This window comes from Microcebus murinus, chromosome 18 (assembly GCF_040939455.1).
Source record: "Microcebus murinus isolate Inina chromosome 18, M.murinus_Inina_mat1.0, whole genome shotgun sequence".
NCBI lineage: Eukaryota > Metazoa > Chordata > Mammalia > Primates > Cheirogaleidae > Microcebus > Microcebus murinus.
The window spans coordinates 3,748,754-3,765,631 of NC_134121.1; the positions used below are offsets into that span (position 1 = coordinate 3,748,754).

At 35.8% G+C, this 16,878-nt stretch overlaps 1 protein-coding gene across 4 annotated transcripts in view; it reads right to left on the reverse strand.

The window, feature by feature from the left end:
* Window positions 1-16,878, reverse strand: part of TTC19 (tetratricopeptide repeat domain 19) — a 57,115-nt gene that overhangs the window by 33,079 nt on the left and 7,158 nt on the right. For all 4 annotated transcript variants that reach the window (XR_012912996.1, XM_075994022.1, XM_012737908.3 and 1 more), the window contains exons 7-8: window positions 16,682-16,776; window positions 1,127-1,281 (exon numbers count right to left, since the gene is read on the reverse strand). Coding sequence is in view for 3 of the 4 variants with exons in the window: in XM_075994022.1 (XP_075850137.1) it covers window positions 1,127-1,281; window positions 16,682-16,776 (250 nt within the window). In the remaining variant the exon portion in view is untranslated. The remainder of the gene's footprint in view (window positions 1-1,126; window positions 1,282-16,681; window positions 16,777-16,878) is intronic.

A 16,878-nucleotide genomic window follows, 5' to 3' on the forward strand; every position in this document is an offset into this window, starting at 1 on the left:
TAAGGGGCTCTGTAATAAGTCTGAAATCCCTTTCTCAGAGATAATTCATAGTTCAAACTCTCTTTTCTTTCAAAACACGCCCTACCCAACTACTACCCCAGCTTTGGGACATACGTTCACTTAAAATTGTGTTCTATGTTACAGATAGCAGGTATTCGTAGACAAAGTGATCCACTCCTTACCTCTAACTTTGATAGAGAAGAGACACAGATGATTTTAGTTTATTGTGTTTCATGTTCTAAGATAAAGCTTTACATGCTGTACTAAATTCTATATTATGTCAGTGGTTTGAAAGTTTTGTTTGTTTTTTTTGTTTTTGTTTTTTTTTGAGACAGAGTCTCGCTTTGTTGTCCAGGCTAGAGTGAGTGCCGTGGCGTCAGCCTAGCTCACAGCAACCTCAAACTCCTGGGCTTGAGTGATCCTCCTGCCTCAGCCTCCCGAGTAGCTGGGACTACAGGCATGTGCCACCATGCCCGGCTAATTTTTTATATATATATATCAGTTGGCCAATTAATTTCTTTCTATTTACAGTAGAGACGGGGTCTCGCTCTTGCTCAGGCTGGTTTTGAACTCCTGACCTTGAGCAATCCGCCCGCCTCGGCCTCCCAAGAGCTAGGATTACAGGCGTGAGCCACAGCGCCCGGCCTGAAAGTTTTTTAATGCAGTCCTTCATTCCTTCCTTCCCCACTTTCTCCTGCCATTTTAACTGTGGAGCAAGGAAAATAAGGATATTCATGTATTAACCAGTTCCTTATAAGGTTCTCATGGGAGTTTACAGGCCCCACTCTGAAATGCTGCACCATGTCCTTTGAAGACACAAAAGTGCAAGGAAGTCTGGCACTTGTAGAAAGGTTGGTCTGCTAAATAACCGTGACTCATGCAAAAAGTTCTGGGCAGACCCAGTAATCGATCAGCAGTCCCAAATCCTGTTAGAAACAAGTAGTTGGAGGAAGGGGGACTGGTAGTAAGAAAATGAAGAGACTGGGGCATGAGGAGGAAGATCTATGACTTCCTCCTCAATCTAGCACCATCTGCTGCTTCTCTTCCCAATGAGTGTGGCATTTCACCCCTTCAATTTTGAAGCCTTTATTTTATATAGTCCCTCTTCTACAGTTTTCTCCCTTACCTGTGGGTGTCTTTCTCCTTGTATTTCTTCAGAAATCTGCAGAGCTTTTTCATACATCCTTTGTGCCTGTGAGGGCTGCTTGGAGAACAGAAGGTAGCGAGCACAGGCATCTAAGCACATGCCCAGGAGGAGGTGGGTATTGGCTTTCTCTTCCACTAAAGAGAGAAGAGCATTGCTGGGATGTAAAATCAAGGCAGAGAATTAGCCAACCTATCCAAATCATCACTGTTATCAAATATCTTAACAGTATGGGACCCACTGAATGTTTCATGTCACTTAAATGTACTCTTAACTTTACACTGAAAGGAGACAATTTAGGTGGATTACCATCCAATTAAGTGACATATGCCAGACTAGCTGGAATCATGGGACTTCCCCCAGTTATATAGATTGAGTCCACATGTCAACTAAAATGTAGGATATTATGTTCAGCTTAAAACTAATAATATTCAGCAGAAACAGATGAAGATAAACCCAAAGAATGAGCTAACAAAAGGTCTAGGGGCAGTGAAAAATCTTTAAGCTGTAAAAAGACAATGCAGTAAGAAACCAGAGAACACTAAGAACCCTGAAATGGGAAGTCACAAGCCAAATTCAAACAATTAAAATTTTAAAAAATTAATCCATTTTTCAAATAATAAAGCTACAATGATATAGCACCCTTCTACACGTTACAGAATTGACTACACAATGTCTGAAAAAGAACAAACTTAAAAACACCTAATACCATATAAAAAGAATTGGAGAACACAGATCTAGAGAACAGTAACCAGTATCAACTTATACAAGTAAAGACTTCTGAAAGATGATACAAATAGTGGAAAACTAGTAATGAGCAAGAATATATGGAAATTCTGCAAACAACTCAGTGGAAAGTCAATGTTCACATAAAGGACTAGAAAAAGAGGTTACCTCAAATAATCTATGTAACAAAACTATTAGACACTCAAGTAGTTATGTTCACATGGGTTTACTTACCAGCAATCATATCAAACCCTTTCCCTCCATATTTTCACTTTTAAAAACTACTGCAAATGACACACTGAATTTAAGACTACAAATGTTACTAAATGACAGTATGACCAAATGACAGTATGACCAGTTATTGAAGAAAGAGTTTAAATAAAACAGTGTAGTGGTAGTGGATGAGGATAACTGTTGGAATAACATCAGAGGGTGAAAGTGAAAAATTTCAACTTTTCTTTAAGTAGAAATCTAAAGTTAAATAGTTGATTTTACTTAGTTATACATAAAAGGCTAATAATCATCTTTTTAAAATGAAATTAGGAGTAGTTTTAAAAAGACTGCCTTACAAATTTATTTTCATAGAAATATAACATGAAAATTTTTATAAATATAAAATGTATTAATTTCTAAACAATAACCTATATAAAAAAAGCAAAACATAAGATGGCACCAGTTAATACCACATGTAAAAATACTATATTCTCTATTAAAAGGGAATATTAAAATAAAAAATATTTATGAGCATTTTTTAAAACACTAAGCAAAAACTTATAAAGTAGCAATTTAATATGAAGTATTCCGAGATAAATATAATGGAGATAAAACTCTGTCCCTTGAAGTATAAACAAGTCCAAGAAGATAAGTGACTTGTAATAAATTGGATAAGATTTAGAATATCACACAGGTACTAAATGCCATGTTCTCTGAGAATATTTCAAGACAAGGAAAAATGTTAACCACATACCAAAAATATCCCAGAACATTACGTTTGATCATTCCAATGCTAGATACCGTATGTTCCAAAAATGACTTCTAAATCTTATTTTTGGGATGTGTATTCCCTTTATATGTTTCTATACTTTTAAAAAATATGCTCTTTGTACAACTAAAAAATATGTTCAATAGTATCACTTCAAACGCATAAGAATAAAATGACAAGCAATCTAGTGGAAAATTATTACCCCTGCCGTCAAAGAAGTAGTACAGTGGAAGAAAAGGCAGTACAGCTTTTTAGAAAACATAATTAATGAGGTACAATTTTAGTTATATTTCTTCATGAAGAAGTATTTTTTAAATTAATAGCACATTCTGACCATAATAAAAATGGAAATATTTTTGATAAATAAATGTACTATCACATAACTTGTAAGAAAAATAAAAAGGCTCCATAAGAAAACCTTTAGTATATTGCCAAGTTATGAGAAAATTTTACAGATTTAATAAAAGTCCCCCCAAAAAGAGTTCCTTTTCTAATTTATTTAAACATGGTTCTTGAAATATTAATATAAAAACTGTTAGAAATTAGATAAGAAAAAATCAGCTTTAATAACAACTGAGAAATAAATTGGAATTGTTCATACAGAACTCCCAAGGGATTATTTGAACCTGAAGCATATTTATTCTTCAAACTTAAATTATAAATAATCCTTTCATAAGTTTCTAATCACAAAAAAAGATGAGTTACCTATAAATCAGAATTCTTTATAGAAATTTTTACTCATAATATTAGCAAATGGAATACTCAGATATACTAAGAAAATGAACAAGCATCATTTACATACAAGAATGCACATAAGAATGGCTAGGCATATTTATCAGTACATCCCATTAGGTTTACATAAATACAGACTACAAAAGAATTTGGTAAAGTACTGGAACATTTGCATACATTATAAAAATAGTACAGATGATCCATTAGTAAAAGAACCATCTCTAATTCTTCCCTATCCCCCAACCAATAACAATAAAGGGAAGTCTATAGGGGGCTTTGAAACTAAAGATATTTGCTCCCAAGTTCCAGAAACATCCTGGAATTTCTGCTAAACCAAATCTCTTGGTAGTCAATTGACCAGCACTTCCCAAGGCACTAAATGTAGTGAAAGGAGTAAAGCAGGCTCTTAAGGCTATATGTGATAATCTGAAACCCTTCTGCTTCAAATACCTTGGAAATGTTAGATAAAATATAACAAACATCTTTTACATGCATAGCTGAGCTACTAAGAGAAGGAAATCCCAAGAACTAGAAATTAGAAGCTGAAACCCAAAGTGGAAAGCATGTGCTCTGATAAAGCAAAAGCTCAGTTTTGTTAGTTTTGTGGGATGGCCTGAGTGTTTCTGCAATCCTGGAATTTAGGCCTTTGACTTGTGCAAAAACAGACTACTACATCTGAAGCCCCTGCACAAAACCAGGATGACTGTCACAGGCTACAACTCCAGGAAAAGAATGGGTGAGAAAAAATGCACTTCCTTCACTCCCCACCATCCTTCACTCCACCACCAGCTGACACCACACATGGAGACTACAAGGAGGGACAAGGAGACTCGAATGGCCAAGTCTGGGATCTAGATGGGGAAAACAACTAACATGGAAATTTGCAATCATCGTTCTGTGCCACATGCTAGTTCGATATCTAAATGTACATCAGCCATTTAAAGCCAGGACCTGAGTGCCTTAAGAAAGAAACAAAACCATTCCAGAATCTCACCAGTTAGTTAAACCCCTGCTGAAGATGAATTTATAATTCAAAATTAGTAAACATGAAAATTCATGAGAATCAGCAGAAAATAAAAAAGAAGGCTTCACCCCTAAGTACTTTAGAAAATTGAATAACCCCAGAATATAAACTAAGTAGGTTTAAATTGCTTGTAAGTCAAGCATGCTCCACCTCAGGGCCTTGCACTTGTCCTTCGCCTGTCCCTCCCTGGCAGCCATTTGGCTTATTCCCTCCCTCCCATCCTCTAGGTTTCTTACCAATGATGCCTGCTCTGACCCCTCTGTAAAATAGCATGCTGCTCCAGCATATTCCCTGTATACATATTCCTTCATAAGCATATCAACACAGCATTTAGTCATCTTTGGACATACCAACTTACTAGATAGTGTTTACTATGTGTTCTTCTGCTACTAGAAATGTAGCTCCATGAGACAGTGACTTTGTTTTATTTATAGCTGTATCTCAGTTGTCTAGTAGTATGTCTGGCATGTAACAGGCACTGAATGGTTGAACGAATGAACAAAGAAAAAGAATTAAAAACCTAAAGGTACTGAACTAAATATGGAAAAGATATAATGAAAGTAAAAATTAATTGTATATAAGATTAAATATTATTAGCACCCAATGAAACTATAAAAACTTGATATAGAAATGTCATTGCAAATCAAACAAGACAGAAAACACAAAATATAAAGGAAAATATCAAAAGATTCAATATCAATCCAAATTTTAGCCTATGTCAAATGCCCTAAAATGAAAAGCCATGAAGAGATACGTAACTCACAAAATATAAAATAAGTAACTCTTAGAAATAATTTGAGGACAACCCTTCAACAAAACATAAGCAAAGGATATGAAGAAACAATTTTCAAAGCAGGCAATCTGAATAGCCAACAAAGACATGAAAAGATCTCACTAACTGCAATGAAATTCCTTTTAAAACTCACCAGATTATTGAAAAGTCTGACAATAATAACAAGGATATGCAGAGAGCAACAAGAACACTAAGGCCGGTCGCGGTGGCTCACACCTGTAATCCTAGCACTCTGGGAGGCCAAGGCGAGCGGACTGCTCAAGGTCAGGAGTTTGAAACCCACCTGAGCAAGAGCGAGACCCCGTCTCTACTAAAAATAGAAAGAAATTAATTGGCCAACTAATATATATAGAAAAACCCAGCCGGGCATGGTGGTGCATGCCTATAGTCCCAGCTACTCGGGAGGCTGAGGCAGGAGGATTGTTTGAGCCCAGGAGACTGAGGTTGCTGTGAGCTAGGCTGATGCCATGGCACCTCACTCTAGCATGGGCAACAAAGCGAGACTCTGTCTCCAAAAAAAAAAAAAAAAAAAAAAAAAAAACACTAATACACTGCTAGTGAAAGTGTAAACTGGTAAAACCACTTTGTTAAGCAATCTGATACATGTACTCTAATCAATCCCACTCTTAGATACATACTCTAGGCAGTATCTTGAAGGTATGTACAGAGACACAGGTCCAACAATATTCAATGAAGTATTTTCCCTAGCAAAACACAGAGCAATAGTCCATATCCAGCAGAAGAACTGTAGTATAATCACACAATGGAATACTGTACCACCAATTGTAGTAAATAAATCTGACCAGGGCCACTTCTAGCCTGTATCACTTCTTGTGAGAATGGAAAAAAGGCTCAACCTCACCTCTCACCCCAGTGGATTAACACATTGACTGCCACACTAGAAAAAGAAACTTTTTTCCCTGGGGCCACCGTGTTTTATTACAAAAGTAGAATAAAAACTTCAAAAACAAAATGATCCTTTTTAATTTAATGAAAAATTTTTTATTGTTTTCTGTGCGTGAGTTATACACAACTCATGCAGCACTAGTATAAGTTTTTACACTGCAAGCCACTTGAGTTATATGTAACTCACGAAGTACTTATTGAATTTGTTTTGGAGAATTGACTCTTCATATGCTTCACCAGGCCTCAGGCTCAAAACTAGCATGAGTTAAATACAACTCACGTGGCAGTTAATGTGTTAATTAGAGGAAGCCACCCCTTTTAGACAGCTGCAACTCAGCAGACAAGCAGTTTGGCAAGCAAACAAAGCCTTTGTGTTAATAATCAGCATGGATAAATCTCCACAAAATGTTAATTGAAAAAAGCAAATAGCAGAAACAGTTGTACAGTATGACACCATTCATATAAAGCTTAAAAATGTATTAGCCCTGTCGGATATTGTTTGTCGGATATTGTTTGTCGATATATACAAATATTATAAGTAGGCAAACAAGACCAACTTCAGGATAGGTAACTATAGGCAGGGAGGAGTACATAGGGTTTAAACTTACAAAACAAAAATTCTGAAGTAAATATGGTAAAATGCTGAAATCTGGCCAAGCTGAGGGGAAGGTATACAGGTATTTGTTAAATTTTCTACACTTTACTTTTGCTTAAAATGTTATTTAAAAAAAAATCAGAAAAAGAAAAGCGCAGAACTGTTCTGAAGAATAGATCACTACTGTGGAATACAAACTGAAGAAATTCCTAAAATATAGATGGGAAAACTGATTAATGAGAAGAAGAAAAGAGAGGCCAACATATAGGTTAATGACATTCCAGAGCAAATGGAACAGAAGCAATAATCAAAGACAGACTACAGAAGCTCACAAGTACATCTTAAAAATGAAGACTCACCATGGACCAGGTAATCTGCATGAACTAACTTAGGCTGCTATAATTTCTGACTCTAACAAAGCATCCTGGCAGGATAAAACAGGCTACCTACAAAACATGGCAAATAGGCTGGCTTCAGAATTCTCTGCAATAAATTCCAGTAACTCTTAAATTATAGCTCATACAGAATAAACAAGTGAGGAAAAAAGGTAAAGGCAAGAGATGTTAAAGATGTTAAAACATTACAAAAGAAACTGAAAACAATTTTTTTTTCTCAAATGAGTCAAATATGTCTTAAAGAAATTTTTAGTTTACTCCTTATAGAACTGAAGGTAATATATATACCTTCCCTCCAAAATATAAATGGAGGAAAAGTCCCTATAGGGAGGGACTGAAAATAAAGGAAGTAACAAAAATGGGAAGCTTTTTTTTTTTTTTGAGACCGGGTACAGTGCAGTGGCGTTGTCATAGTTCACTGCACCCTCAAACTCCTGGGCTCCAGCGATCCAACTGGCTCAGCCTCCTGATTAGCTGGGACTACAAGTACATACCACTCTGCCCCACTAATTTTTCTGTGTTTTTGTAGAGATGGGGTCTCTCTTATGTTGCCCAGGTTACAATTGAACCCCTTAGCCTCATGCAATCCTCTTGCCTTGGCCTCCCAAAATGCTAGGATTACAGGTATAAGCCACCACACCCAGCCCAAAGCATTTTGTTAAATGCAAAATTAGATCAAGTATCACTTTCAATACTAATTTTAAAAAGGATTTTTCTATCACAAGACAATGATACTCAGGTTTTAAAAAGTCCAACCCTACACAGGAGCAAAAAAAAAAAGAAAAAGAAAAAGAAAAAAGAAGTAAAATAAAATAAAAAAACAAAAAAGAAGAAGAAAATGAAAACATGACATTCTAAAATGTATGGGATGCAACTAAAGCTTATAGTTGTAAATGTCTGTATTAGAAAAGAAGAAAAATCTTAAATCAATAATTCTAATCTTCTACCTAAGAAACTAGAAAAAAGAGCAAAATAAACCCAAAGCAAGCAGGAGAGACATAATAAAGATTAGAGTGGAAATAAGTGAAACAGAAAATAGAAAAGCAATAAAAGAAAACTAAAGAAACCAAAAGTTGGCTTTGGGAATAGATTAACAAAATTAACAAAACCAAGAGAAACTATGAATACAATAGCCAGGAAGGTCCTTTATAACTTGGGAGTGGTAAATACAGGAGCCAACCATGTAATAAATTAGGTTAATAAATCTATTACATTCTACCAACTCTTACATAGTGCTTAATGAGTACTAATCACAGTCCTAGAGCATATAATTCTCATAACAACTTTATGAGGTAGGTTCTACTATTATTTGAACAGAGAAGTTAAATAACTTGTCCATAGTAACAGTGCTAATAAGTGGCAGAACCAAAATTTGAACTCAGGTTCCAGACTTCAAGCACTCACGAAACCAAATAGTATGTCACTAAAAATACTTCAACTTTCTAGAAATGTTTGATTATTTAAAATGTGAAAATGAATGCAGACTTTCAAGGAAAGGAGGGAGGAATCAATGGGAAATATCTTTTTACTAATTTAAAAAGAAATAAATCCATAAAATTATGAACTGGAAAAGGAATATGATCTCACAAGAGTATCATATCTTATGCTTTAAAAATATAATTCCTTAAAAAAGTTCCTCTAGAAAAGCAATGGCTCTCTAAAATTCTTTCCCATGCATTCATTTATTTAACAGCTATTTATGCTTACTATGTGCTTGGCATTGTTCTAGGTATGAGATTAAATAAAGAAAATGGAAAAAATATATGAGTAATCAAGAAGAAAGAAAAAAGCTGCCAGTGAATGAGCTCTAGAGATCTGGTCTACTGGTATCATAGATACCACAACTTTCAAGGGACAGATCATTCCAGTGCAACATCCCATACCTATTCCAGGACAAAAAAGACAGAAGGCATCCCAACTTTATCACATTAATAAATCCTACAATGACAATACAAGAAATAAACTATGGATCTCACATAAGAAAATAAATGCCAAAGTTACAAATATTAGCATTAAATACTATACAGTAGTATATAGGTACTGAAGCAAGCCTGGTCTGTTCTGGATATGTAATAATTATTCATATAGTTTGGAGTTTGGTACAAATTAGATATAAGACTAAGTTGCCCTTATATTTTTCTGGTTAGAGCTGGAACCCATACTACTAAGTGAAGTATCCCAAGAATGAAAAAACAAGCACCACATATACTCACCAGCAAACTGGTATTAACTGAGTAGCACCTAAGTGGACACATAGGTACTACAGTAATAGGGTACTGGGCAGGGGGGAGGGGGCGGGTATATACATACATAATGAGTGAGATGTGCACCATCTGGGGGATGGTCATGCTGGAAACTCAGACTTGTGGGTGGAGGGGGGGAAAGGGCATTTATTGAAACCTTAAAATCTGTACCCCTATAATATGCCGGAAAAAAAAAAAGACTAAGTTGCCTATCACCACTATAATCTACTGTTGATCTAAAGGTACAGCCAATGAACTAAGTTTAATAAAGGCAGGAGAGGGAGACAGAAGTATAACTACCTGAAAGGAAACAATTACAGGTTAAATATTCCTTATCTAAAATGCTTGAGACCAAAAGTATTTCGGATTTATTTTTGATTTTGGAATATGTGCTTTACATACTGTTATGCAGTGCAAACCTGAAAATCCAAAATACTCCAATGAGCATTTCCTCTGAGTGTCATGTGGGTACTCAAATAGTTTCGGATTTAGGGAGCAGATTTGGGATGCTCGATCTGCATCATAGTGTGACTATCAACTGAAAGCAAAGAGTTCAGTAAAGTGACCAGTTATTTAATAAATAGCTGTCACATCTATATGAAAAAAACTATAAGCAGGAGCTATATCGTGTTCCTCAGTAAGAAGATTCAACATTACAAAGATCTGCCTTTGCTGGTAGAGCAGCTGTTTGTCCTAGTATCTGTTCTTTTCTCACATAACTCAAGCAGAGAGGACTCCCATCCTCAGTTAAAAAATGGATACATCAGTTTTAGCCAACAATGATAATCCCATTTTTCTTGCTAAGGACTAGGTTAGGAATGCCATGTGACCCAATTCCAGCCAATGAGAAGTATGGATAAATCTACTTGGGGACTTCCAGGAAAGATTACCTTGATCCCAAGAGAAACATCAAAGAAGTCTCCTCTTCCTCAGGACATTACCATTTCTGTATGAGATTCCTGGGAACTGCTGCAGTCACTTTTCAACCACAAGTGGCATATGGGGAGAAAGCCAACGCACTAAGAATGAGTGAGGAAGGATGGAAACGCCCTGACGCATCAAGACTTCAGTGAACCACACATCAAGCTAACTCGATAGCTTGCCCCTGCTGCTGAACTGCCAGTTACCTGAGATAGCAAGTGTCCTTACTGTTTAACCTAATTTAGTTGAAATTTTCTGCTATTAGTAGTCAAAAATATGCTACTTACTCAGACAGCAATCTCCCAAAACTAACTTAATATAATGTAAATCTAATAATTCAGTCTTCAAGTACTTTGGAGACTTGACAAAATGATTCTACAACTGATGTGGAAAACATCTAAAACTAATGTGAAAATTAGTGAAAAATGGGAAGAAATTATGCAAAAGAAGCATATGACAGTTATGTTACCATATAACTCAAACATATAACCCATATAATTCAACTAATGTATACTGTATTAAGACTTATCAGATGAATACATAAGAATGGGAAAACTCTCAAAGAAGCCCAAGTATATACTATTAATAATTTATATATAATAATGATTTATTATCTTTAAGAAATTGGCTACCAATTTCACACCAGGATAAATTTTACATGTACTAAAAAGTTAAATGTTAAAACTGTTCGGAAACAAAGAAAAGGAAAAAATAGGGAATCAGGAAGAAAGATGGGTAAATATTTATCTGATTTCAAGGTTAAAAAATACCTTTTTAAGCATTAAGCTGTAGAAGAACAAGGACTTTTGCTTTATTTGCTGCTATTCAAATTCTAAACAATACCTGGGACAGAATAGCTACTTGATTAAAAATTAACAAAAGGAAAGGAAATAAACATAAATGAATTCAGATCTAATTCCAAAAAGATTAAAGACTCGTGTACATCATAAAAATGCCCTAAACTGAATATATATACTATGTAATTCATTTATATAAATTTTAAAAAGAAATATGCAAAAACTAAATGATATCTTAAGGGACACAGAGGTAAAAATTTTAAAAAGCAAATAAATGATAGAGACAGGATTCAGGGGAGTAGTATCTTGAGTAGGAAGAACTTCAAAGGTACTGGTAATGCTATATCGGGCTGCCTAGTCTCATAATTCTTTAAACTACACAAATGTTAGTTTCACATTCCCTTTTCATTAAACAAAAAAAACTCTATAAGCACAAATACGGAAGGGAACCCAAGAGACAAAAGGACAATATACTTGCAAAAAAGCACCAATAAAAGATAGACCACACTGCTTCTCAAAGAAATACTAGATAATGCATTAAAACCACATCATTCTCAAAGCTATACATGACACAATGGATAAAAACAAAAATAAAAACCCACATCATTAAGCTGACAAAGGTTATAAAAATTAATGGGTTTGGGAGAGAAGGGGCACACAGTCTGACTACCATAATAAAACTAGTAACAGTTAATACTTTTTGAGCAGCTACTGTGTATTATGCGTTATTCTAAAAGATTTATATATATTAACTCAACCCTCCTAAAGGTCCTATGAGAGTATTACTCTTAATCACCAAGGATCCAAAGCACATAGAGATTAACTAATTTCACCAAAGTAACAAAGTGAATAAGTAGCAAAACCAGGAAATGTAAATTAACACAGTCTTTTCAAGGGCAATTTGACAACAGTCATCAACAACCTTAAAACGTGCAACTTTTGACCTGGAAATTTCAGTGCTACAAATCGACTCTAAAGAAACAGATCTGGACACCCTGATATCCATTAACAGAAGACTGGACTATATAGATCTACCGTTCTGGACTGAACACATGCATTTCTCTATACTCCTTCCCAAAATATCACTAAAATGAAAGTTAAGGAATGAAAAAGATATAAAGCTACAAGGATAATAAAAGTCAAGAATCAAGGGAGATGAGAGATATCAAAAAATTGTGGGAGACGAAAAGCAGAGAAAAAAGTGGTAAGTGACCAAGCACATGAAAGGAGATGAAGACTGAATGCCTATGACCAGCCAATGGATATGCCAGAGTATTTTGCTTTTTAGAGACAGTCTCACCTTGTCGCCCGAGCTAGAGTGCAGTGGCACAATCACAGCTCACAGCAACCTCAAACTCCTGGGTTCAAGAGATCCTCCTGTCTCAGCCTCCCAAGCAGCTGGGACTATAGGTGCACACCACCACACCCAGCTAATTTTTTAATATTTTGTAGAGGTGGGATCTGGCTATGTTGCCAGGCTGGTCTTGAACTCCTGGCCTCAAGTGATCCTCCCACTTTGGGTCTCCTAAAGTGCTGGGATTACAGGGAAATGCTATTTTTAATTAAGACTTGTAATACTATTTGACCTTTTATATAGGTAACTCTAGAAATTAATTCTAAAAAGAAAAATAAAAACTTGTTTTAAAAAATTATAGAATATTCAGAAAAACACAAAATATAAATTCCCAACCAGAGAGAATTGATGTCTACATTTTGATATCTATTATTCAGCCCTTATTCTATGTATGCCTATCTTTAATCTACATATTTTAGAAAATTTGGCTTCTCCTAACTATACTGCTTTGTAACTGAAGTTTGCACTTTATTTTTTATGAGCATTTCTTCAGTAAGCACATATATATCTAGAACAGAAAATAAACTACCCTAAAAAAAGTTTTTAATGTGATATTAAGTAATATCTTGGGACAGAGTTAGTTATGCATTTGATAATGGATTTGCTTGTTCAAAATTGAGTAGGAATTTATTTCTTCTCTAGAAAAAGTGAAGACTAATATAATAACACATTTTTTATATTATATAACGAGTAAAATATAAAAATGTTTAGAATAGAAACTTGCTTGCTCTGTCCAATAAGAATTCCTTTGCCTGGAAAAAAAAGATTTTATCACAATATATTAATATTTTAAAAAATTAGGTTCCAAAGTAATAATACACAGTGTGATCCCCTTGATTGATTGATACAGAGTCTCACTCTGTTGCCCAGGCTAGAGTGCCATGGTGTCAGCCTAGTTTTCTGTATATTTTTAGTCGGCCAATTAATTTCTTTCTATTTTTAGTAGAGACGGGGGTCTCGCTCTTGCTCAGGCTGGTTTCGAACTCCTGACCTTGAGTGATCTGCCCACCTCAGCCTCCCAGAGTGCTAGGATTACAGGCATGAGCCACCATGCCAGGCCTAACTGATTTCTTAAAATGTAAATAGCACAGGGAGGAAAAAGCCTAAAGACACAGTAAAAAACAAACAGTAGATGATCTTTACTTTCTTCTGAGTGCTTTGCTAAATATTCTTCAGTGGTAAATAACTGGCATTATTTTTGGAGTCAAAAAAGATAGCTTTACACTGTTAAGAAACTATAGTCAATGCTATAAATGAAAGACAGCAAGGGTGTGAATAGTTCAAAAGTGACTTAATTAACTGCTAGACTTGTTTTTACACTTTTTGTAGATTTCCTCAGAACACTTCCACACTGCACTGAAACTGGATATATTTGTTGGTCTTTGTTGGGTCTTTTGTTCTTTCATTCAGTAATTATTGAGCCTCTACAATGTGCACTGTTCTAGGTACTGAGCATTTAGCAGTGAGCAAAATGGATAAAGTCTCTATCCCTCTTTGATAGGGAAGACAAAAACCACAAATATATAAAAATATATACTCGTAGTCACAAAGCAAACACCAGCATACAACACACACCCTTCTACTTTCAAGTGTGATGAAGAAAAGTGAAGGATAAAGGAGTAAAGCAACACTAAGGTGGGAAGAGAGGATTGTCAGGGTAGGCTTCTCTGAGCAAGTGATATTTGAGCAGAGACCTGAATGAAGGGAACTGGCTAGAGGAAGATATGGGAGAGGGAATGTCAAAAATATCAAGTAAAAGGCCTTGAGCTAGCACTGGGCTTGGAATGTGCAAGAATAGCAAGAACAAGACTAGTGCATTAATAGTGGAATGGAAGAGGGAGAGCAGCAGGAGGTAGTGTGGGCACATCACACAGTGCTTTAGAGATCCACATCATGATTCTGAATTTATTCCAAAGGTGTTGCATCACTAGGTCTTAAAAAAGGTCTTAAAAAGATCACATTGCCTGTTGCATGGATATTTGATTGTGTGAGAGAATGAAGGGAAGTAAGCAGGAAAACCTGGGAGATGATTATAGGCATCCAGGCAAGAAACAATCATGGCCTGGACCAAAGTGGTAGGGTAAGCAGATGAGAAGTGGTCTGACAGGATATATTTTGAAGGTTGATCCAATATAACTTGCTGATAGATTAGATAAGAGAAATGAGGAAGAAATCATGGACGATTCTTAGGTTCCTGGCCAAAGCAACTGGGTAAATGTTGGCACCAGTTACTAGACTGAAGCTGACCAATAGAGAAATAAGTCTGTGGGTGACAGAAATTAGGGGACCCATTTTGGATATGTTAAGTGTGAGATGACCATTGGACATTCAAGTTAAGATGTCAGGTAGACAATCACACCTGTAAGTTGCTATTCAGTAACAAGTTGGGGCTGAAGGCATTAGGTCTAATATTTACAGGGTATGGGACTAAATGATATTTCCTAGGGTAGGAGTGCAGAGAGAAAGAAAAAGGGCTGAAGACAGCTCTGAGGCGTGCCAACATTTGGACGTAGGGAGAAGGGGAGGAGACCGGTGAAAGCGTCCCAAAAGCCAAGAGAAAGTGCTTCCAGTAGGAGATGCGAATCACCTGAGTGAAAGCTGCTCATGAGTAAGGGTTGAAAAATGACTATTGGATTCGGTAACTTTAATAAAGGTGGCTTCGGTGGAGTAATGGAAAACAAAGATTGGTGTGCAGTTATCCCTCCTTATCCACAGTCTCACTTTCCAGCGTTTCAGTTATCTGCAGTTAACTGTGGTCCGAAAATAGTAAATGAAAAATTCCAGAAATAAACCATAAATTTAAACTGCATGCCATTCTGAGTAGCATGATGAAATCTTACACTGCCTTCCTCTGCCCCACTCGGGACATGCACTATCTCTTTGTGTAGTGTGCCTATGTTGTGTTATACTCGACCCACCCATTAGTCACTTAGTGGCTTAGTAGCTGTCTCGGTTATCAGATAAACTCACAGTATCACAGTGCTTGTGCTCAAGTAATCTTTACTTTACTTAGTAATGGCCACAAAGCACAAAAGTAGTGATGCTGGCAATTCAGATAGGACAAAGTGAAGCCACAAAGTGCCTTCCTTAAGTGAAAAGATAAAAGTTCTTGATTTAATTAAGAAAAAAAAACACCATGTGCTGAGATTGCTAAGAGCTACAATAAGAATGAATCTTCTATCCGTGAAATTAGCAGTATGTTAAAATTGTTCTATTTTATTATTAGACACTAATGTTAATCTCACTGTACCTAGCTGATAAATTAAACTGTATCATAGTTTTGTATGCATAGGAAAAACACAGTGTATATAAGGTTCAGTACTATCCACGGTTTCAGGCATCCACTGTGAGGTCTTGGAACATTACCTGCAGATAAGGGGGCACTACTGTATGTTCAAGAGAAGAACTGGAAAACACCTGGATACAGACATCTCTTTCAAGGTACATTACATTAACAACAATAGAGTTGACTGCTGTACCCCTAGCATCTTGCTAGTTTTGGCAAAGAGGTATGAAATGAGTTATTAAATAAATGTCAAATCTGAAAATTCCCAATACTTAAAACCAACTTAAGAAAACCAAATGGTCAAGAGCAAGACAGCTTCCTGCCCATCCCATTCTGTTCCTAGCCTGCACAATGAGTGAAGATGAACTGTTAAAAACATGAGCTTCTTTCTCTTATTTTTTCTTAACTTGCTGTATATCTAGGACCAAAAGGTAATTATTAATAATTAGCATTTTTGATTGGTAGCTGAACTAAGAGATAAAGATCTTCTCTTTCTGCTTCCCAATTTTACAGAGGTTATAAAACCAAAAGTTAACAGATAAATTATAAACATGTCCCAATGGGGTTTTTAAAAAAAACACCAAAACAGTAGTCAAGTTTTTTTAAATAAAACAAACATCTTATTCCAAATCCTTTGCTGAGACCTTAAAAATAGACACTTATTTTCCAAAATGGATAACTCTCCTTCTCCCGATTCAAGTGTCTTGAAACCTTTCTAAAAGTGAAACAGTAAAGCCCCTTGGGGAGAAAAGGCAATATCCAGAAAAGAGTCAGCTTTCCTACCTGACAAAATGTCTTCTGCTAATTCCTTTTCTCTTTCAATTTTTTCCTCTAGCGTCGAAATGCAGAATTCATAGCCAGCAAGAGCAAATTCCTGTCTGTAAAGCAAAGATCAGTAATTGGCCATTTACCTCTCATAAACTCTTTATCTTCACTTTTCCAGCTTAGATTTAAGCATGATCAGTAAGGAAGTGTAAAAT